Raw genomic sequence first — 23,784 nt, 5'->3', positions numbered from 1 at the left:
GTGGAACAACAACAGCCCTTATTCTCAAAGCTTTTCTTGTGTCTTATATTAAGCCAAATATATATTATTTATATGACAATTGAATAAATGTAAATCGCATATTGTAAAACTTTCAAAACTCAACTTTAAAGAAAAGTGAACCGTTAAAATAAACACTTTAACTGTGTTTAACTGTCAGAATTCAAATTTTGCACATTTTTTCCAGGTATTCAAGGACTGCATTGAAGCAGGTTTATAACAAAAACAAAGAATTGTAGAAGCTGCTTTTGATGCTCAACGACGTGTTTGTGGTCAGTGAAGTCCTTTATAGTGTATTAACCACAGGCAATGTCCAACTTCCACCAGCAGGGGGAGGAAAAGCATCAAAAATCAAGCATATATGATGCTTATAGGTCTTATTTTAACAGACCCTCACTTTGTTACACAGGATTCATGTTTACTTCACACCAGAATGATTGCACCACAAAAGGCTGATTCATTTTTAACCGCTTTCCAATGAAACATCAACATTTCTGGACCTTATTGAGCAACAAACCAAAAAAGGGATTGGATGCTTGGCATTATGTAGGCTGTGAAATCTTTGACTAAATGTAATGAGATAAAATTTAAACGCCATAAAAAAGGCTTGAAGAAAATCTAACTGGAAGCGACAATATAAGAACAACAGAGACAGTGTATATTGATTACTTACAGACTCCTAGTTATGAAATCAATAACCCATTAGATGTTTTTAAAAGGAAATCCTTTCTTGTTCCTTTTTTTGGAAGTTCATTTATGTGCTTCAGTTTTGTCCGTTAGTGGAAAAAAGTGTATTTAATTGACACATTTTGGCCATCTGAGGACTTGAAGTCTCTATTTTACTTGAACTATTTGTCATTCATGATATTTAGGAGATTAGGAGCAAAATGATTCTCATGCAAAGAGAGAAACAGTGTTTGAATGTGATGTAAACTAAAGTATTTTTGTTTTTCCCGTCTATGAGGACATGAAGGAAGTACTAATGACCTCCATTTATGTTGCTTTCTTTCTGGATGACTATGAAAAACGTGAGTCATGCTTCGGGATCTGAATCTTTTCTTGCAGCAGATTTTAGTTTGTCTGCGAGAAGGCGGCAGAATATTTAGTTTTGAGTCATTTTGCAATCGAATGAAATGTTTTGACTGCTGCAGCTGTGGTCTTTGGAGTCTTATAAACACATTTACATTGGCCTCTTCTCTAACCAAATAATACATAAATCATCTAGAAGCGTTGGACATTTTTTCCACTGAACAAGCTTAAGATAAAACCTGTAATTGCCCCATATCTCCGTTGGAACAAGAAGATCCAGTCACTTCACTGCAGCAGACAACAGCCGCCCATCAAGAGTGACCTCATAGGAAACAATGACCGGATCGTTCCCTCAGGAAACATCTGGCCAACACTTCGGTGTCACAACTGATCAGCAGAAAAAAGGAGAAACATGAAGCAGGGCAGGGGTGAGAGGGTGTGATGCAACCTGGTTTCACTTTTTAACTCCCGTCCCGGAGGAGGGATTATCGGGTTGACGAGGTCGTGACCCTGCAACTCATCGTTTCCACTGAGAGACCGCTACACTGTCCATCGCTGTGGCATCATGATGTCACATCCCCCGAAACACTGGGTCCAGAACGTGTCGTCATGATGTCACATCTCCCAAAGACTGGGTCGGGAACGTGTCATCATGATGTCACATCTCCCAAAGACTGGGTCGGGAACGTGTCATCATGATGTCACATCCCCCAAAAACTGGGTCGGGAACGCGTCGTCATGATGTCACATCTCCCAAAGACTGGGTCGGGAACGTGTCATCATGATGTCACATCCCCCAAAAACTGGGTCGGGAACGTGTCGTCATGATGTCACATCTCCCAAAGACTGGGTCGGGAACGTGTCGTCATGATGTCACATCCCCCAAAGACTGGGTCGGGAACGTGTCGTCATGATGTCACATCTCCCAAAGACTGGGTCGGGAACGTGTCGTCATGATGTCACATCTCCCAAAGACTGGGTCGGGAATGTGTAGTCATGATGTCACATCCCCCAAAGACTGGGTCGGGAACGTGTCGTCATGATGTCACATCCCCCAAAGACTTGGTCGGGAACGTGTTATCATGATGTCACATGCCCCGGGAATGTGTCATCATGATGTCACATCCCCCAAAGACTGGGTCGGGAACGTGTCGTCATGATGTCACATCCCCCAAAGACTTGGTCGGGAACGTGTTATCATGATGTCACATGCCCCGGGAACGTGTCGTCATGATGTCACATCTCCCAAAGACTGGGTCGGGAATGTGTAGTCATGATGTCACATCCCCCAAAGACTGGGTCGGGAACGTGTCGTCATGATGTCACATCCCCCAAAGACTGGGTCGGGAACGTGTCGTCATGATGTCACATCCCCAAAGACTTGGTCGGGAACGTGTTATCATGATGTCACATGCCCTGGGAATGTGTCATCATGATGTCACATCCCCCAAAGACTGGGTCAGGAACGTGTCATCACGATGTCACATCACCTAAAGACTGGGTCGGGAACGTGTCGTCACGATGTCACATCCCCTAAAGACTGGGTCAGGAACGTGTCGTTATGATGTCACATCTCCCAAAGACTGGGTCGGTGTCGTCATGATGTCACATCTCCCAAAGACTGGGTCGGGAATGTGTAGTCATGATGTCACATCTCCCAAAGACTGGGTCGGGAACGTGTCGTCATGATGTCACATCCCCCAAAGACTGGGTCGGGAACGTGTCGTCATGATGTCACATCCCCCAAAGACTTGGTCGGGAACGTGTTATCATGATGTCACATGCCCCGGGAACGTGTCATCATGATGTCACATCCCCCAAAGACTGGGTCGGGAACGTGTCGTCACGATGTCACATCCCCTAAAGACTGGGTCGGGAACGTGTCGTCATGATGTCACATCCCCCAAAGACTGGGTCGGGAACGTGTCATCATTATGTCACATCCCCCAAAGACTGCCAGCTTTCAGAATCAAACGTTTCATTATTAGACACCAACCTTCTCAGCATCCGTCCGTCTGCCTCCGTCTTTGTCGTCAGCAGGATCAGCCTGTGGAGGAGATGAATCACATCCCTGCCATGTTATGACTGAACTGAGCCTCGTGATTAATTAACTGTTGGATTTTAAGACATCTGGACTAAATTAAAAAGGCAAACTGTGTGTCACATCTCCCGTTTCTTTCATTAAAATTACACCTCGTGGGAAACTGGTTGAAAATCCTTTTATCAGATGAATATTTTGTATCCACATTGTGAAAGGAGGTTTTTTTAATTATTCTATTCCTTGGAAACAAGTTTTCAGTGTAATTTAACAACCTACTGTTTTTTGTTTTTTTTAACTTGTTAAAAGAAAAATGATTACTCCAGTAACATCATAATCACAAACTGGAGCATAAATCCAAAACCTAAGGTAATATAACATGATTTACATCTGCCCAAAGGTTATCAAGGAGGAAGAAAACATAATAAAAGTTCATTTAGGAAGCGAAGCCAAGCTAACTGTGTTTACATCTTTCAGATTGAAGTTGCCATTTAAAAGCTCACCATTAGCCTTGTTACCTGTAACGCTAGCATGCTACAGAGCTAGGTAAACAGAAGGCAGTGACGTAGCTAGCATGCTAAAGTATTTAGCAGCTAACAATTACCCCGAAATGAATCACCTTGACGTCACAAAAAAATAACAATATGATACCCACATGTATAAAGCCCACTTAAACATCTACTCCATACATTAGTATATGAGAATATTGTATTTAAAACATAATACAGCTCACATGAAACACACCTGCAGCTCCACCTGGTCAGGAAAAAACGCGTGCCTGCCTTGACTAGGGGCGCGTGCACGCGGTAGTGCGGTCCTTTACACGTGCACAGCTCCTCCTGTTAATTAACCTAATTAATCTGTGTATATAGTATGTTATAAATTAATGGTGAGTATTGGTTGTTTTTCATTAATGCATTAATTAATGAGTTAATTATGAAAGGGTTAAATCGTTTTTATAGTCCATATGTCATGGATAGATATAAATATATATTTTTATTCTTTGAATATAAAGATATAAAAAGTATTGGTCTAGATCAAGTTAAGTAGAATTATGTACACAAGAAACAAAAAACTATGTACCATGCATTGGTTATCAAAATGATCCCCACTCGTAATTATGATTTGAAGGGGCGTTCGTGTGCAATTTCCAAGAACTCATATTTATGATAGTTCCGATATCACTTGAAGGGAGCATTCATCTGAGACTGTATTTTAGACCTCAAGAAGCATTTAAGTCCAACTAAAACTGTGTATTATGTTGTTGTTTTTTAAATTATGGTCCATTTAGAGTCATGACTGTTGGACTCTAAATGGACCTGTCAATCAGCAGGTAAGCCCCACCCCCTAAAGCATCCCTTGCTTTCTGGTCTGGTGGACTCTAAATGGACCATAATGTACTAAATGAACATCATGCTGGATTGAAGAAGACTTGAAACTAGAGATTGAGACCATAAACTCATGTTTACAATGTTTACTGAGATAATACATCAAGAGAGAAGTAGGACCATTTTCTCATAGACTTCTATACAACCAGAGAGGAGTCGCCCCCTGGTGGCCAGCAGAGAGAAGTAGGACCATTTTCTCATAGACTTCTATACAACCAGAGAGGAGTCGCCCCCTGGTGGCCAGCAGAGAGAAGTAGGACCATTTTCTCATAGACTTCTATACAACCAGAGAGGAGTCTCCCCTGGTGGCCAGCAGGGAGAATGCAGCTTTAATAAATAATAAAATAATAAAATAATACATTTGAAAATGAAAGTTTATTGATTTCAGCCATATTACACAGTAATAGCTTTGTTTCATGACCAGATTAAACCACATTCACCCGAATCAACAGGAGCAGCCTCCATCCGTATACAGTATTAGCAGATTACTGTATCTTTGACCATCGTAAAATTATGACATTAAATTTGCATAAGTAATGAACTCCTGGAAACGAATCACAAAAAAAGCTCATTGGCCAACATTCGTCCAAAAGTACAGATATGTGCAAGTTTCCAGTGACTAAAACATACAGTACAATAAATCATATTATATTGCATCTGTCATAATTATATGGAAGCCCTGAGGGGCAAGAGAGAGTAGAACATTCTGGTGATCAATTTGCCAAGATAATATCAGTTAAGTTCCTTAAAAGATTTGAATCTGTGAAATCGGAGAGTTTAGCCAGGATCATGTTTCTTATAATACTAATTTTGGCCACAAGAGGCTGAAGTCCTCTACTACCCCATGTTTTAAAATAAAACTAAAATAATTCATTTTTTCTTCCAGGTGCGTTTTAAATTCCCAGTGCTCAATTAAAAATCACCCTGAAGAAAACATAAATGCTTAAATTCCTATTTAAAACAACTGATAATGGTGCACTTCAGCCCCTTGTGGCCAAAATTAGTACTACAACAACAATCACTAGTTTGTAAAATGTTTCTCAAAGTAACTTTTAAATAAAAAATAATCCTGTTGAAATATTTTTTTTGCATAGCAAAACATTTTTTTCTGCCTATTTCACAGATAAAAAATAAGGAACTTAAACTTAGGAACTTAAAAACCCTTTAGACACTTTTTTGTCACTTGCCTCTCAGGGCTTCCGTACATTTAACATTAGAGTTAAAAACACAGCAAATACAATTTAAAACGAGGTCAAGTGATGCATCCTATGCAAGCAGCTGCAATTTGAATAATAGTAATCATTGTTTCACCACATAGGCCCCAACATATGAGTGTTATGTATAAACATTCCTTTTTTTAAAGTCTTAAATATCCCATAAAAGCTCCCAAAACCTGGAGGGACTGATGCTCGCAGTGATTGACCAGAAGAGACAATATTGATTAATACAGTACAATGAATTGATTTCACATCAGCCTAGTATTGATGAGGGTCATGCACATCCGGGTCAATAGCATGCTACAACGATGCCATTCCAGCTCCTCCATGCCACCCCCTCCCCCGCCATTGTCCTGCCAGCTGCATTCACTTCTTCTCGCAGTAGCTGCTGTATTTGCTGCAGGCCTTCTGCATGTCCGTTAAGAAACCTGGAACCCCGCTCTGCAAAATAAATAAATAAAAAAAACACACAAACATGAACAAATGTGCCAAGTAAGAGCAAACCCACTAAAGAGAGCAGCTTGTTGACATCACCCTGCAAACACATCTGCTAACGATGAACGTGAGGGAGAACCGTGAAGCTCTCCCGAGGCCTGAACTCCGTTTTAAAGGAGAGTAGGTCAACGTGAACATGTGCACATTCTGGAGGTTTTAAACTCACCGGAGGGGAAAAGTGTTTCTTCACGTCGGTGAAAGTTTGTTCCTTTGCCTCAAGTTCGGCATTTTGGTTTGCTTATATTTGTTTAGGTAATAAATCAAGAGAGAAGTAGGGTCTTATTTTTCATAGACTTCCATGCAACCAGAGGAGTCGCCCCCTGGTGGCCAGCAGGCAGACTGCAAGACTAAATTATAATGTTTTGCAAATTCTTATTTTCTGCTCGTTGAGTCATCTGACAAGAAAAATACGTTAATGGAAATGTCTACATTGTGATCCTCTGTTGGGAAATCTCCAAACAAAGCCGGTTTACATGAAACTTTTTTTTTTAATTATGCAAAAGTACCAGGAGATTTGTTGTTCAATATATTGTTAATTCAATTCAAAAACATGAGAAATAAACAATTACAGATTCAAATCTTCAAACCAGTTGTGTTACAGTTCCATGTTATTGATCTTAATGAGGAAATACTTTGCATGTGACCCACCTGTTACTGTTCAGCGAGGCCAGCGGCCCCCTTAAGCTACTTATAATGGGTCGTTCCGGTTTAAAGCTGGGAATGTTTCATGCTGACGTCGTTTGTGTTTGCTATGTGTTATTAACGTACTCACCCCTGCTGCCCAGTTCACCAGCCAGGTCGGAATACTGCCACCGGGGTTGTCGAAGTAATTCATGAAAACTGAAACAAAATGTAAAAAAAGTGAATTCTTGATACGATGATGTTTTTCATTAACCAATCTTTTGTGTTTCTTTTTGGCGAAGGTTTGACCCAAAAAATATAACAAAAATGGTGTAAAATGCATTTTTACAACTTTCCAGTATTAAATTTATTATCAATATTTATTTTATTTTATGTTATGACTAATAATAAATAAAATAAAAATGTAAATAAAATGTAAAAAACAACTAATAATAACAAATAAAATTAAAATTAAATTAAACTAATAATAACCACAACAAAAAACAACAAAAAATAAATGAAAATAAACCAATAATAATTAAATCCATTTTAAACAAATAAATAAAAAATTGCCTATGTATAAACTGAAAAAATGCCAAAAGATTTTACAATGTATTATTAATTGTATTCATCATTTTGATACATTTTCTGTCAAAGTAATGTAATTGGCTAACAATTCCACTACAACGTGACGTCATCACACTGGTCACCTTTAGTCCCGCAGCCTCCGTCGCTCTCCATGGCGACGCTCTGCTTGTAGTCTTTGACGCGCAGCACACCACTCGCTTCTGCACACGGCACCTCCGGCGCGCTCCTCGCCAGGATGACGTAGATCTTCCTGCCGTCCACGTCCAGGTCTTTGCGCTGCCTCACGTACACATACTGAGGGTTCAGCTGTCAAGGGAAGACACTCTCTCCGTGAATCACACTTTGTGTTTGTGGGCTGGATTTGTCTGAAGGAAGGATACGTCTCTGTTTGACAGAGGAAACGGGTATTTGACTTGCCAGTAGATTGCACTCTGCCCACTGAAGTCCGTCTCATAGAGCTCTGAATAACAAAAGAAGATAAACAATCAATTTAAGAAATGCAGCTACACATCAGAGGCCGGAATGAAGAGGCACTTTAAAGTGATCATCTAATAATGCTGTTATCTGTCGTCTCCTGCAGTCAGAAAAGGAAATGTTCATTTTTACAATCCGTACATCCATTAAAGAGACTTCACGTGATCTCAGATGAGCTTCGATGAGTCGATCACAAGCAACAACACAAGCAATCTAGCTGATGGATGCAGCGTTAGACCGGCAACTAAATCACCGTTTTTGTCAACGGAGTCTGGTGGCTCAGATTACGACTTCAGTTCCCCACCAGAAAGAGCTTTGAAAATATTCTAAATACAATATTCAGCTCGTTGTCTCATTATTAGATAAATCTCAGCTAGAGTGGAACATCTTTCAGTTTGGCGCCTTACTGTTGCTATAGCAACTGCCGCCGCCGCCACAGTTCTAATAGCAGTTTACATTGTTTTAGTCAGATCAGTGACCGAGCATTATTTATATGTATACTTTTATTTCAATATTTAATTATCGTAATTGTTTTATAACTGTTGTAGTTTTTTGTAATCAGTTTAACCAAGCTAGTTGTCATATTAGCCTTTTGAGGCTAACGCATTGTTAATGAAACACTATATAAAAGGTCAAATAGTCGGTAGCTACATGCTAGTGCTGGTCTAGCTGCATCTTCTTGGAGGGAGGAGACGCTAAAGCAAATACAAGAAGACTCCGCTACCACCACAGACAACAAGACTATCCTAAAAAAAGCTCCAATCGCTAATAAAATCACATTTTCAACTATTTTGGTTCTAACAGCAGCTACAATACAGACAACAGGTTACCTGCAGGTTACTGTAGAGGAGCATGAAAACAAGGACAAACACATTAAATGTTATTTTATTTAAAAAAAACACTTCTGTATGCACAACAGACGCTCACATACAAGTGGAACTACTCAGCGGGACATGAGGAAACGTGGATTTGGATGGAAAGGACAATGACAGTGTGGATTTGCTTCACTGTTTTTTTTTTTTCTTTTTACCTTTCACATATTTATCCCAATGTTTCCGATACGTCAAGTCCACGTAGACATCTGCACACAGCTCTGCATTGCAGGAGGCGAGCACGCCAAAGACTTTGTACTCATAAAGTCGAGATTCCTGAAAACAGCACATGAAAGTTCTCTCTTTGCAACAGCTTGCATGGCCACACCCACATTATGTGACTAATCACCCAAAAGCTAAACAAATTAGAGCCAGACTGTGCTGCACCCTCTCTCCGACTCCCGAGCATGTTTTGGATTTGATTCAAAAGGCACACATAATAAAAACCTGACAAACCGCATTCACAACCACTGATTTCGCAGTCGCATCAAACTCCATTAAAAAGAAACATCAGTTTAAGCTTATCTTGTTTTCCCTTGACAGTGAACAGCAGGTCAAAGACTTCAATAAAGATTGTGATCATATTTCAAATTGTGAATTAAATTCAATTAAGAAGTTGAACTCATTTAGACAAGACACAAGATTGTTGGGGGATACATTCAAATGAACTACAAATATAATGTCATGCTTTAACCATATTTGTTTAGCATGAATGAAACATTATTGGGGGAAAGGTGTCCTTTTTTGTGCATTATCTAATAAATCAAATGTTAAAAAGAAGTGAAGAGTGTGCAGTTTTAGATGAGGTTTTCTGGGTAAAACTACTGTCTTGACGTGTCAGGTGCACGCCGATGTGAAGGGTGGATGTTTCTGATTTAATAAATGTGTTTAAATCGGGTTCGACTACGCATATGCGGACAAAAGTCGAGGCAACCTTAAATTGACAGATTTGTAAACGGAGTTTGGTGTGGGGGAAAAAACCGGTCTAACAGCACTCGCTCTGTTTCCGGGTATTTCCCCGCGTTGGCCGCTAGGAAATCACAGCTGGTTGTGTTATTGATGTTATCAACGAACTAAATCATGTTAAAGACACAAAGTTTAACTTTAATATGTGGACAGAGAGAAAGGAATACACCGGCTTTGATACCGAAAAAGCTCCCGGCGGCTCTGCAGAGGAAACCCGAACAGACTCATTCATTCAGCGAGTCACCGGTCTTCCGGTTGGAAAAGCGGCGGTTTAATTCACGTTTTCTACCTTATCATAGAGCCGATAGATTTTCACTCCCATCGTCTCGACGAAGAGCTCCCATCCCCCCTCCAGCTGCGGCTCGTCCAGCTCCTTCCACGCACTCTGGAACTCCTCGTCGGTGAACTGCAGCGCCATGACGGCTCTCTCCTCTCTCCCAGCTGGCTGTCACAAGACGAGCGCGCTTCCGGCTTTCAAAATAAAAGAGGTCACAAACACAAAACTGCATCAGTGTCTTCAGGACTTCATTGTTGCTATTTTTAAGGCCTTAAAACTAGGAATTCAGATTAAACGTATCATACCATATTATATATGATATTCTACACAATAATACTTTATATTGCTGAACTACACAGTATCTTAAGATACTACAAATACAAATACACAAATGGACCATATGTTGTTTTTTTATACGCACAAATTGTACATACAAAACTCCACATTTTATACTTATTTGACTACTCGTGTGTGTATGTCTCTTGTTTATGGGCTCTTTATTAATGAGCGCATTTAACTTTATGGAGCAAAGTGTCAAAAGTACAGATGTTCTCTAAAAGAAAAGACTGTAGTAAAAGTAGTTATTAAACTTCTTTACTCAAGTAAAAAATTAAAACTTAAAAAGAAAAGAAATACTCAAGCAAAGTAGATACCTGAAAATGATACTTAAGCACATCTGATATGTTATCATACTATACTGTTTTACCACACTCATCTAATATTATTTCTCATTTCATAATGTACCATGCTATACTTCCATTACGTTACTATGTTCCATTGACAAACCCCGAGTCCCTCTCCTCAATCTCATACCAACACTGTTTATACAGACTTGTTGACTCTGCTGCTATTATTAACACCGCTGACACTTTACCGTGTCATTTTGTCTCCACGTGCTCTTCTATAGCTTCTATTTTTATTCTATTCTTGTTGTAGTTTACATACCTTTTATTATGTATTTCTGTTTACTTTTTTATCTGTTTTCAGTGTTAGGAGTAAAATGTTGTTTCTGTCTGAATCTGTGGCTCCGACAACTTTACAAAGGTGCAACACTGAATCACTGGGCGAACACTTTAATCAGTTTACAAACTTATTATGTCTTAGTTCTGTGTTATATGCTGAATATTTGTTGTTATTTACATTTACATTTAGGTCATTTAGCAGACTCTTTTGTCCAAAGCGACTTACAATAAGTACATTTGTCAAAAGAAGGAAACAAAGAAACCACAACATATCATTGCTGATAAAGTAAGAGCTAAAAATAGAACAAGTGTTAGGTCCTCATCTGAGTAAAGTAGTACCTTAAGAGCAACAGTGCTACGATCAGAGTGCTATAGGTAAGGTTTTTTTTGTTTTGTTTTTTGTTATAATGGTAGATTTACTTTACATGATTTTACTCAATTATTTTAGAATTTGAGTTGGAAAATGTTATTCTATTCTATTTAATTGTTATTTTATCTATCACTTATTTTATGTATTTTTTGTATATTTGAATTAAAATGTATTAATCTAGTTTTTATTTCACATCGTTTTACTACTTTAACTGTTACATGTATTGATTAAATCAATATAAATGCAAAAAGATATATTATATAATATTGCATGAATAAAAACAATGACACAATAATGAACTTGTGTAGAAATAATATAATATAATATAATATAATATAATATAATATAATATAATATAATAGTTTTCATTATGCCCCAGGGTCTCGTTGCAGTGTCAAGTCATCTCTACAGAAACGGAAGAGAAATTATTCTAATTTCAAAATAAAATGCATCCAAGCCTGCAAGCGATATCAACATATATCCGGCAGCAAACGGAGATTTATTTTGAAATACGTTACCGGAAATATCATTTCCACCCCCTCATTGTCTTGAACTTCACGTGCCGGTCATCGATACTTGAAATAGTTGTTTCTGAATGGGGATGTCTGCAGTCCGAGCAGCGAGCGGACTAGACGGAGAGAGGTGGGGGGGACGGGACGCTCCTCATGAATGGGAGTCAGATTCCAGACCGGAAAGAGACGCTGCGTTTTTTCTTTTTTCTTTTTTTTGCTGCCGAGTTCAACAAAAGAAGCAGAAACAACATTCACTTGTAATCGGATGAATCTTGTTTCTGTGATCGGGTTCGTTCTGCAGCAGCAGCAGAGTGTGCGACATGGAAAACGGCTGTGAGGTAACTTCTTCTTTTCTTCTTCTTCTTCTTCTTCTTCTTCTTCTTCTTCTTCTTCTTCTTCTTCTTCTTCTTCTTCTTTTCTTCTTCTTCTTCTTCTTCTTCTTCTTCTTCTTCGAGCTATATTCAAAGTCAGTTTAATTTAAACGTTATTATTAAATGCACAAAAACCGTACAAACCTTTTCTTCATTTTTCCAAACTATAACAAACTGTTTTATAACAATATAATAATACCTTTATCTATAGAGCACCTTTTCAACTTTTTAAAATGATTATTTTACTGTAAATCTTCACCTTCATTCAACTTAATTTATAAATTAAAGGAAAACGTGCCTCTTAACTTTGAGCAGTTCAACCGGGGACTTTTAACTCAGATTGTGTATTAAAGTTAAATAGCCTTAAAGTTATTTAACGGAGCAAAACAAAAGTTTCTAACTTGGTAAACACGTTGCGAGCATTATTCTAAAGAAAATGGGGCATAAAAAAGAAATATCTGAATTATTTAGTATTAATAATGTCAAAAAAGATGGAAAATCCAGTAGAAATGTTGCTTCTGCTTGTATTATCCGATTCAGTTGTCAATTGTATGGAAGACAAAAGAGGTAAAAAAAAAAAGCACCTTTAATGAGCTTGAAAAAGTGGATGCTTTTTCTCCTGGAAAAATGATGAACAATAAACTAGTTATTATATGTTATTATTATTATCTCCACTTCATCGGGAATAAAATCCTGGAGGAATCAGCCAATCAGAAACTTACAATGTATTTTTTTTTCTTGAACCTCCAAATTTCCCCCAAAAATAAACATGTGAAACCAGTTTGGGAACCCACTGGTTCTTCCTCTTGTGAACAGGAGAAAAATGTTGGGGAAAAAAGATGAATCACCCCCCCTCCCTAGTTGATAAGCAGTATCAGGTTTATTGAGTCTGAATCACGGCTTTTCCAGCCGGGTGGGGGGTGGGGGGGGCAAGAATGAGCGCTTGTGAAATTGCTGGTGATTTCGAAGCTCCTCGCATTTCACGGAGCAGTTTGTAATGTCATATCCTGCGCTCTCCAGGGAATGTCTCAGCTCGTGTGCCTGCCGAGCCGGTCCTGCGTCATTCAGACAACTCCTCCGATTCTGGGGGGGGGGGGGGGGGGGGGGTTGTGCAAAGAGAGGGGGTAACTTTTTTAAAAAACAACGCTTGTTGTGGTCAGAGTGTCAGATTGTGTAATGTGGCGTTTTGAATTCTAACAAAAACAAAAGTGTTAAGCAACGATGATGACCCTTTCTGAATGGTTCCTCTCTCCACAGAGACCCTAGAAGAACAAAAAGAAGGGGAAACGGCGAGGGACCATCTGCGGTTGGTTAAACCGAAGGGCCTCCTTTGATCCTGCGATGCCAGAAGAAGCTAACGAGGACGCTATGAGAACGCCAGCGACCCCGGGGAAGGCCAACACCAAGGAGCGCCCGGCCACCACGGTGAACATCCCCCTGGTCAACGAGGTCCAGCTGACGGCGGCCACTGGCGGGGCGGAGCTGTCCTGCTACCGCTGCACGGTGCCGTTCGGCGTGGTGGTCCTCATCGCCGGCGTGGTGGTCACCGCCGTGGCCTACAGCTTCAACTCGCACGGCTCCACCATCTCCTACTTCGGCCTGGTGCTGCTGTCCGCCGGCCTGGTGCTGCTGGCGTCCAGCGTGGTCTGCTGGAGGATGAGGCTGGAGAGGAAGAAGGAGCGGCGGCGGGAGAGCCAGACCACGCTGGTCGCCAACCAGAGGAGTATTTTCACATGAACGTAGTCCTGGTTTTTCCTGATCCGGAGAAACCAGCTGTCGTCCGGCATGTGTTGTTTTTTTTTCCTCCGCAAAAAACGCTCAAGGCCTCGAGAAGTCAGAGCTTTGAACACATTGTGAGGGATTTTCTTTTTGTCAAACAGACAGCGGGGCATCTGGCGAGCTGGGAACGCCGCCAGGAGGAATGTATCACAATTAAGATGAATTACCACTGTGTGAACGCGACGTAGGGAGGAAGGCTCCTATTAATCTGCCGTTGGATGTGGCGGCTTTGATTGTAATGGGAGGGATTGTGGTTTTGAGAAGGACCCAGGAGAGGACGTATATCTGCTCATGAAAGTCTCAGACGTTCGTTCTGGTACTGGATACGAGGACTCTCTTTCAAGCCGATGTAGTCTGTTCCCGTATTTCGGATTAGACGTCAAAGAAGACAACAAACCATACATGTCTATTATCTTAAAGCACTTTGATTATCATATTCAGTATTAAACAACATCTATTATTCACGTGAAACTTCCAGAATCGTGCAAAAAAACGAAGGCATCGTACGTTTGTGTAAAATTGCAGATAAGCATCGCAGAAATGTCGACGTTTCCGAACAACAAGATATGTGTCATGAATACGTTGTGTGATGGCATTGTGTTGCATGTACAGAAATGCACAATAACACGTGGTTGATGTTGTGATATTTTTTAAGTTGAGGCAACAGAAGAAGGTCAGAAAAAAGATTGAGGTTTCTGTAACGCCACAACGTAAATCTACAACTTAACAACCAAACACACGAACAAGACTTAACGACACAACGTAACGCCAGATGCAAAAAAACGTTGACATTTAAGGTATCTGCAGAAACGTACAATGCCAAGATTTTTTCTCACAGTTTTGCATATTTTTGGTAAATTTTGGGACGTCAGAAGGAATATTGTCCAAACTGTACTTCCAAACTGTAAAGACATTCTAAATGTAGCACGTGTTGTTGCGATGTAATCATTTGCATGTATTAAATGCTAACCCAGGACGTTGTGAGGTTCAATAAACTCATTGATCAGCAAACATGTAACGATGTCACAGTTTGAAGCTGCTAGACACAACAAGACACAACGGAACAGATTTATTGATGAGAAGATCGATACGACTCTGCGTGTTGAGTCGGGCCTAGGTCGGGCAGGTTAGCCTGTGCTAGCTTTTTCCCCCTGCCGCCAGTGTTTATGCTAAGCTAAGCTAACCACGTCCTGACTCTGGCAACCATATGTAAAACTTCGATGTTCTCATTTTACTCTGGGAAACAAAGCGAAATCGCTTATTTCCCTAAAATATTTAACTTTTTTTTAAATACATGCAGTGTTTTTTTTTTTTAACATAACCACCATTTGTAAGATTTTTATTGATTCCTTAAAGTTCATTACATTTTTCTTGTCAGTGACCTCTGGTGGACAACCAATGTAATGGAGATATTTGTTTTTAAACCACCTTTTTAGAAATGTATTATATATACATAAACACTGATTCCGATTCTGAATCGGTGAGGCTCTTAACGTTTACAGGAAATCTGATCCCGGGTCAGTGTTTGTGTTGCTTGGAGACGAGTCGTGTGTTGGAGAAGTGATGAGTTATTATATTAACAGTCGGCTCTTTACTTTCGGAGCTGAATTGAAGGAAATGTTTATTTCTGTCGTGACGTAGGTGGGTGTTCCCCAGGTCTTCACACACAAATAAACAGTTCATTATTTAAAATAATCTAACAGAATGCGTCATCAACTGACATTGAGTAAACTACAAAGAAGTTTCAGAAATCCATCTATGAGATTTCTGCATTCTCCATTAATACGTTTAAGTTGCTTTATCCAGAGTAATTACAACATTGTTGCTATTGAATATTGTATAATAATATATAGTTTATTGATGCTGTGGATTTCATATGCAAAATCAGTTAATTTCTGTTGCATTGGGGTGGAGGATGTAATCTCAAAGGCAGGTATGTGAAAATGCTGAAGTGCCTACAAACTGCATTCTCTCTACTGACCATCAGGGGGCGACTCCTCTAGTTGCAAAAAAGAAGTCTGATTGCTCCTCGGCAGATCTGAAAACGCCGTAGTCCACAAACCAACATGTGACGTCACGATGACCACGTCGACTACTTATATACAGTCAATGATATAAACCTAATCCCGAAATCCAAAAAGCCTAAAGAATTTCTAGAATAATGAAAAAAAGCGAGTTTAAGCTACTTCGTCTTTTGAATCTTCTGTTTTTTTTTTTATATATTTAAGAATCAACTTTAACCCTCAAACTCAATGCTAGCTATGTAGCCGGAGACCACTAGATGCAAGTGTGTTGGCTTTCTGGTTAGTATTTCATTTTATTTGACCACCTTTCATCATCATCATAACCTTTCCTCTTTTGCATTATTTATTCCGCCGGTTTATAAATGCGCTCCACGTAATTAAACACATAAATTGTGTGTTGTAAAAGGAAGTTGAACTCTCCTGTTTGACCCCTTTGGGGTTTAAAATAGCCTGGACGTGGAAGTATATTTATAGGCAGCATTTGCGTTGCTATGCGTCCCCCGTGACACCAGACACTACAACTAAATGGTTTTCTTGCGTCAGAGGAGAACCTACAACACACTTTGTCACTTTTGTGGAGATCACCGCTCCGGCGGTCGGGGCTACAGCCCCTCCCCCACCTCGTCGTATGGAGGTCCGATCGGATAAACACATCTGCGGGACACATGACACGGCGAGGTGCTCTCTCAGGTTATAAGCAGGCAGACCGACGCTGGAAAAACCGGGTGACTTGATATGGAAGTTTGACAGGTGGTCTCCGCCGGCGTCTTCGGGGTCTGAGCGGGTCCGCTCACGTGGTCCTCATTCCTCCTCTGTTTCTTTATCAATAAACACTTTATTACAAGTAGAATGGACAACATAATACAGTAAAACAACTTGTATGCAGTTTTGTGGGTTTACAAATCAGATAAAGAAGACTAGAACGAAAACGAGGAAACAGGGAATAAGGGGAATAAATAAAAGGATTCACAGGAGAGGGAGGAATAAAATAATGTATTTAAGGAAGATTTGAGAAGATGGAAACAAATCAAGAGAAAAGGAAGGAAGGGAGCAAAGAAAGGAACGTTGGAAGTCAAGAAGGAAACAAATCATGAGGGAAGGAAAGAAAGAAATCTAGGATAAACTAATAACTTAGTAAAGACGTGAAGGAGTGACAAGACTTTCCAGAAACAATAAATATATAAGGCGTCAGTAAATGGTTATAGGTTTTGGATAAGAGGGGAAAAAAAGAGGACAAAAAGGGGAAAGTAGAAAAACTGATACCGGACTTACACACAAATGCTTTCGACCTTTTCGAAAGTCTGAAATTCCAGCCTTCAACACACATTGCTCAAATCCAACACAATTAAAGGTAACGAGCTCAGCATTACGGGGGATCCTGGTCCAGCCGGTCCACCGAAACCAGACCTGACAGCCCACAACGCCCAGCTGACTGGATTTAAGTGACGTTCAGGGCCAAATGTTTTCGTCTGACTGTTAACATTATTCGACATAATCGCCCTGTTGGCTGGAGAAATGAAAAAAAAGAAATAACTGTGTTGATAAGATCTGTTCCAAGAACAGGCTCCGAGTTCATGCGTAAGTATTCTGAGAGCAAAGATAAACCTCTTTGGGTGTCAGGAGACGGAGACGGGAGATAGAAACTAAACCCAGGAGGATTTTTGAGCAATCCTTTTTTCATCAGATTGTAATATCAACATCACAAGAGTCTTTCGGTGTTTCACTGCAGTGAGGCTAAACTCCCAGTGGTGCGTTAAACTAAAAAACATGCCGATGTTGAGGTCAATGGGGTTTTTGATGCCTAGAGATTCTAACATTTCGCTCTACGATATAAAATGTCATTAAGTGAACTCTTAAGCTTTTACGTGTCTAAAAAAGGCGGTTGCTAACGAGTTAAACTACAAACGCCATCACGCAGAATACTAGCCCTCCATTACGACCTTGTTCAACGTTTGTTTATAGCCTATTGTTAGCTTTTTACTTTGACCGATTTAAATCAGTGTGACGCTAACTTCCAGGTTTGACCTCCAAAAAAATCCAATCCAACTGAATTTCTGTAAGTTTAGCAAAAACTTTCGGAAAGTATTCAAATATGTTGGCAAGTTCCTTAGTTGCAGTAGCTTCCTCACACATAACTAACGTTATCTTGCTAACCCATAGCTAACATTAGCTTGCTAACAGCTAACATCATCATCCGAATCATAAACCATCATCATTTATCATTTAATAATTGCATCCCTGAATAAATAGGTACTAAAATGATCCTTTTTAAACGTTTTTAGCTAGCTACACTCAAATGTTGTTAGTGTTTAGCCCCTGGCTGCATATCGTGTTTTTTCCACGTATTACGCTCTGAAAGTTAGTACAGTTCACCCTGAGGGGAACATGAATGTGTTACCAACCAACATATCATAGCAATTGTCAAGACATTTTGCCTGAAACCACAAATGTTATCCTTCTGGTGTAGCCTACGAGGAAAAGAGATGTGCAATGAGCAATCCATTCTGTAGTTGTTGAGATATTTCACAGGATGGGTGAACACACACTAAAGGAGGAGTCCGGGGATCATTAAAGTCACTGGGGTTCGTCCTCTGGGGAGCATGAGAGTCTGAACCAAATCAACGAACCCACAGTGCCGCGCTGCCAGCCTCAGCTTGGAGGATCACACTGGGCTTCGGATGTACAGCAGCTGGTGTCTCTGCCACGGGACGGCGGGGCGCCGCCCTCTGGAAGGAAGTGAAAGTCCGAGCCGGGCACGAAGGTGAGCCAAACTGTGAGCATGAAACGCTTCTCAGTCTCACGCACCCGCTCAGCTCCTTCCTGCCCGGAGAGGTGTGACTGCTCCGCGATCGCTTTGTTTTCATAACCAAAGAGCATCGGATCATGCGGGGGGTTAGGACTTATGAAATAAAGAAAATAACAATACAAAGGTAATGAATTACCTTTTACTGCCTGATTTGATCTGATCTTATCCAAAACCTAACCATTTACTGACGCCTTATTGTCTTTGTCTTTCCTAAAAAACAAAAATCACAACAAATAAACAATCCACATGAAACTGATTGCAAAGTATTTGAATTAATATTGCAGTCAAAGCAGGAAACACAAGTTCAAGAAGACTTAGGCGGAGTTTAAACATGTAAATGCATTCATTGATAATTAGAAACAAGTGGTAACACCCAGTAAGCCAACGCCGAAGTGCCAAACACTGCAGTTCATCGAATGTCCACTTGAGGTTGGCTCCAAATTTGAGTCGATCCCCATCAATACCCAACTTTACAGTAGAAATACACATTTCCGTTAGTTTCATGCTTAGCTACACGAAAAAAAGGGAAAAGTCTTGTTCATCTAGACTCAACCAATAGATTTAATTTCCTGACCATTTTACGAAACTGCCCTGAGACCGGGTTGGACTTTGAGCATCACTTGGCCTTTTGTAAACCTGGGTGATGTCACATGGGCGTCTACTTTCATATTTTATACAGCCAATAAAATCGAAATACAGCTGGGGATGATGGAGATCAGCAAAGTGGTTACGATTTATACCAAAGGGGGACATGAAACTATCAACACAATCCCTTTGGTGGACCCGCCCACCAACACCACCACGCTGCTAGCCACTGTAGCTGGCGTCTTCTTTTGAAGCGTTGCCTTCAGCCAACAAAACAGACAATGGGCGAGAACCCTCTCTCTTTTTTTTTTCTTTTTTTTTTACAGTGTGACATTGGCGTTCACTGACTCTGCACGACATGGCTCTCTCTTTGACTCTTTCATGTGCTGCCAGGGTTTTCATCGGTGTCTGAAGTGTTGGCTGGCCGCCGTCCCAGAGGTGCTGCCGGCTCGGTTCGCTCTCACTCCGCCACATAATAAAGAGAAAGCTCTTCCTGAGCGGTTCCTCCCATATTACAGTAAATCCCACAGTCCCAACAGGACCGCGGTGTCATCTCCAATACAACACAACAGAGAACATTCTGCCTTCAAAGGATTTTATCAACTCTTACAAAGAAAATCTCTTTTGTTCCCAGAAATTATGTAAATAAATAATCTTCAAACACTTGCATTCCCTCTGCTGGCCATCAGGGGGCGACTCCTCTGATTGTTCATGTTTTTTGTCTCACAACGTTAACCCATTCAGCATGTTTTCACATCGTGAAAGCTTGTAACATTTTTAAATGTCTAAAATGTCGTGTTCAGCATCCGGTTGCACTTCTGGTTGCAAAAACCAACATGGCAACGACCAAAATGCTTCAAAACCATATTTCAGCAACCAACGGGTGTTCAACACTGTCATTGATTTAAGTATTTTAGAAAAACAAATTAATGGTTTTGGCAGGAAGTTACCAGATATGTTACAATATATATGAAATTATTTGTATTTTTCTTTATTGATTTTAAATTTGATAAACAAACAAGAAAGCAACACGTGATTCTGCCGTGTGTTTTCATTTATCTGAATATTAAAGTTGTTGAAGAGTTCACACCCTGTGATCTGTGTACTCCTAAACCTGCTGAGCCAGCACATTAACTTCCCAATAAATGGCTTTTCATCTTCTTTCTTTTTTTTCACTTTTTCGTCCCTCCGATTTTTTCTAACGTGACCTGTCAGCTTCCTAATTAAACTCCGGGGAATCATTCTGTTAATAATTGTCCTTTGTTAAGTTTTCCTCCCTGAGAGAAACACATTTAACCCTTTTTTTGTATATAATGGCTGTTGGACGTCATAGTTTGAGTTCAGAGGAGAAAAGAAGAACGAAAACATGGAAGTCAAAACCCTGATGTCAGTCCCATCATGCATTGGGAATGATCACATCCACATGTGCAAACTCCTGACCAGCGAGGAGTTTCTATGCTCTCCTGTCTGTGATTGGTAATCGCCTCCTCTGACGCACGTTCGTGTTGCAAGAGACAAGAAAGTTGCTCACACGAACGATTACTGTACTAATCAAAATCCTGTTGTAGAGTATGTTAAAAGCCGGGATGGACGCCCTTAATCTGGTAATCAAAGATTTGCTGACGTCGCTCACCCTGTTACGTAAACGAGAGGATGTGAAGCAGCTGAAAACCGAGTCAGAGGTCACGTATGACGGAGAAAGCAAGTCATTTTAAAGTGAGTCTCACTTTAACCACCAGACCACAGAAACACTTTAACCACCAGACCACAGAAACGCTGCCTTTAGGAAGCACAAACCAGTCCAGAACTCCAACAGGTGACGCCTTTGGGATCTGCCTTCTGCCTTCTGCAGCAGAAACGAACATCACATGCAGGCATGAGAGCAATAAAGTACAGTATGTCCTCGTATAAACCGACGCTGCCGGATCCCAGAAGGGGTTCGGTACAGGAAAGCTTCCCATTGGCAGCCCCCCCCCCCCCCCAAAGTACCCATGATGCTGCTCCTCTTCTGGTTACAGAGTAAAGGCAACAAAACAAAATGCATTTTAATAGTGAAAGAGTCATAAATAATGGGTACAAATGTTCAGAATATGCTGATGATCAATGGTACTGGATCAATTCAGTCAAAAAAATAGAGAGTTATTTGTTTTATTTCAAGGCTTTTCTCTGAAATGACATGAGACGTTAACAGAACTTCAAGAAGTTATGGTTTGGGCATTTTCTGAATCAAGGTAGGTAGGGGTAGGTAGGTAGGTAGGTAGGTAGGTAGGTAGATAGGAGTAGGTAGCTAGCTAGGTAGCTAGATACCTAGGTAGGGGTAGGTAGGTAGGTAGGTAGCTAGCTAGATAGATAGGTAGGTAGGTAGGTAGGGGTTGGTAGGTAGGTAGGTAGCTAGCTAGCTAGATAGGTAGGTAGGTAGGTAGGTAGGTAGGGGTAGGTAGGTAGCTAGCTAGCTAGGTAGGTAGGTAGGGGTGGGTATATAGGTAGGTTGTAAACTTTTTCCCACTTTGTGCTCTTTTTTTAGGTTCACCAGCTACAGTTTTCCTAAAGGTGATCAATGAATTTATTTAATGCAGGAAGAGTTCACCATTAATTAATAATTCTGTTATTATGGTTATCATGAGTCTGGTGATGGTTCATTCCGATAACGGTGGAGGTTCACTCCCACATCTGTTTCCAAACAGTTTCAGTTACAGCTCTGGAGCCTCGCCCTCAGCTGCTTCTCATCTCGAGTCTGCTTGTGTTTACGGCTGTTTTCATGGGAAAGAGTTGGTTTACATACGATTTACAGAAATATGTCAACACTACACGGACTACAAGGTGGTTTTAACGTTAAAACTATGTGTCGCGACATGAAACCAATACTTTTTCATGTATTTTTTCTCCTCTTCATTGTATTTTTAGGCTTTGACGTTCATGTTTCCCCTTAGTGTAAAATGTAATAACTTTGGTGACATTTATGACCAAATAACCTTTTGGTGAATCAGCAGTACGTTGATTTCTCCTCCTAACTCCGTCTTGTGTAGAAAACTCTACAGACCTCACACAACCTCGCTCCCATCAGCCTCCGGGTCAAAGCGCCGCCGGGGCTGATTTATCAGAAAGTCAGTGACAGCGTGAAACATAGCTCATGTTCCGCTCTCTAAATGTTGTGAGCCCCATAAAGCAGCAGGCCGCCACTCTGGATTCCCGTCAGCAAGAGAGACCAGAGCAGGACCCCCACCCCTTCATCCCCCCTCCGACTGTATGACCGGCGTGGCAGAGAAGGCCCCGGTGGGGGGAGGTGTGTTTTGATGAGGTCTCGGGGTGCTGTGGACATTCCTGTGAGCACTGCCCAGGGGGAAGGAGCGCGATGACGTACATGAGACAATGGCGAGGAGTCAGTTTTACTGCTCCCTGTCGATTCGAGGCTGGGTGTGAATGTGAGGGGGGGGGACACAACAACTTCTGTCATCAATCAGAAAGAAATGTGTTTCTCTGGAGAATAGAAAGTAAAGAGAATTAAAAAATCTTGTTGTGTTGGTGGGTGGGCCGACGTGGATCAGAAACAGCTGTTTTAATCTGTTAAAAGTGACAAATAACATCAGTCCACTCTCTCTTTAGGACTGTCCTTTTCCATATGAGCAATAATGTCATGGGCAGGGCTGTTTAAAAACAAAAAACAAAAAAACACTGACGTCATGATGCACCCCTCCACCCCGAAGACTCATTGGACCAAAAGAAAAAAATCTTTCCACATGAATCGATTCATTCAACTTGTCAGTTATGTTTTCTCGCTGCCAGGAGAATAATCCGGTCGGATGAATACATTCATGTTATTTACAGAACGGCCAGAATTTTGTCTCCTTAAAAATAATGTAAATTATGTTAAATGTTCCCTGCATTTGAATTGAAACGTAGTTTTCTCTGGAATTTAAAGTTTTAAACATACCATTTATGATGTAGTTTGAAACAAAAAGGAAGGTGGCTCAGACTGAGAATGTTTGTTACGTGACTTACTTTACGTACGCAACAATACATCAGCCTTGACAAACATAGGACTTTCGTGTCGTAATAAGGTTGACTTATTTTAACGTTGCAGTCACAGAATGCAGCAAACAAACATCAACAAATAATATCAAATGCAAAATCTTATTAAATGGAGAAATTATACAAAAACAAAAATCCAAATCAATAGATGTTTGACTATAAGATTTCTGTCATTATTTGCTCTGAATTAACCATTTTTTTTTAGAAACCACAAACTTTAATCTGTCATAAACCTTGAAAGAATACATAATTCTTAATTTTCAAGCCTTTGATTTTCAGAATTCAACACGTTACAGTGTAGCAACCACCCAACAGCACATTTCTTTAAATTATTTATTTACATTCACTTTATCCAAACAATGT

The 23,784-nt window shown here is 40.4% G+C and overlaps 2 protein-coding genes across 3 annotated transcripts; one reads left to right on the top strand and one right to left on the bottom strand.

Annotated features, from left to right (window-relative positions):
* Nucleotides 1-4,829: 4,829 nt before the first annotated feature.
* Nucleotides 4,830-10,174, bottom strand: pctp (phosphatidylcholine transfer protein). The gene is made up of 6 exons (XM_084036654.1): nucleotides 9,996-10,174; nucleotides 8,899-9,016; nucleotides 7,775-7,854; nucleotides 7,517-7,688; nucleotides 6,958-7,025; nucleotides 4,830-6,131 (listed from the first exon to the last, which is right to left on the bottom strand). Exons 1-6 carry the CDS (start codon nucleotides 10,122-10,124, stop codon nucleotides 6,057-6,059), a joined length of 642 nt encoding a protein of 213 aa, XP_083892780.1. The 5' UTR covers nucleotides 10,125-10,174; the 3' UTR covers nucleotides 4,830-6,056.
* A 1,784-nt stretch (nucleotides 10,175-11,958) lies between these two features.
* On the top strand, nucleotides 11,959-15,672 carry tmem100a (transmembrane protein 100a). Of its 2 annotated transcripts, XR_014599012.1 has the most exons (3): nucleotides 11,959-12,165; nucleotides 13,456-14,605; nucleotides 14,656-15,672. XR_014599012.1 is itself a non-coding variant. In XM_084036660.1 (2 exons), the coding sequence occupies exon 2, from the start codon at nucleotides 13,540-13,542 to the stop codon at nucleotides 13,933-13,935; it is 396 nt and encodes a 131-aa protein (XP_083892786.1). In that variant the 5' UTR covers nucleotides 11,959-12,165; nucleotides 13,456-13,539; the 3' UTR covers nucleotides 13,936-15,672. The 2 variants fall into 2 exon arrangements, 1 of the variants encoding a protein (XP_083892786.1); XM_084036660.1 differs by having other exon boundaries at nucleotides 13,456-15,672.
* The last annotated feature ends 8,112 nt before the right edge of the window (nucleotides 15,673-23,784 follow it).

The sequence above is a fragment of the Eutrigla gurnardus genome, assembly GCF_963514095.1.
Source record: "Eutrigla gurnardus genome assembly, chromosome: 20".
Classification (NCBI taxonomy): domain Eukaryota; kingdom Metazoa; phylum Chordata; class Actinopteri; order Perciformes; family Triglidae; genus Eutrigla; species Eutrigla gurnardus.
The sequence above is the reverse complement of the archived record's forward strand: the minus strand, read 5'-3'. Positions and strand labels throughout refer to the sequence as shown.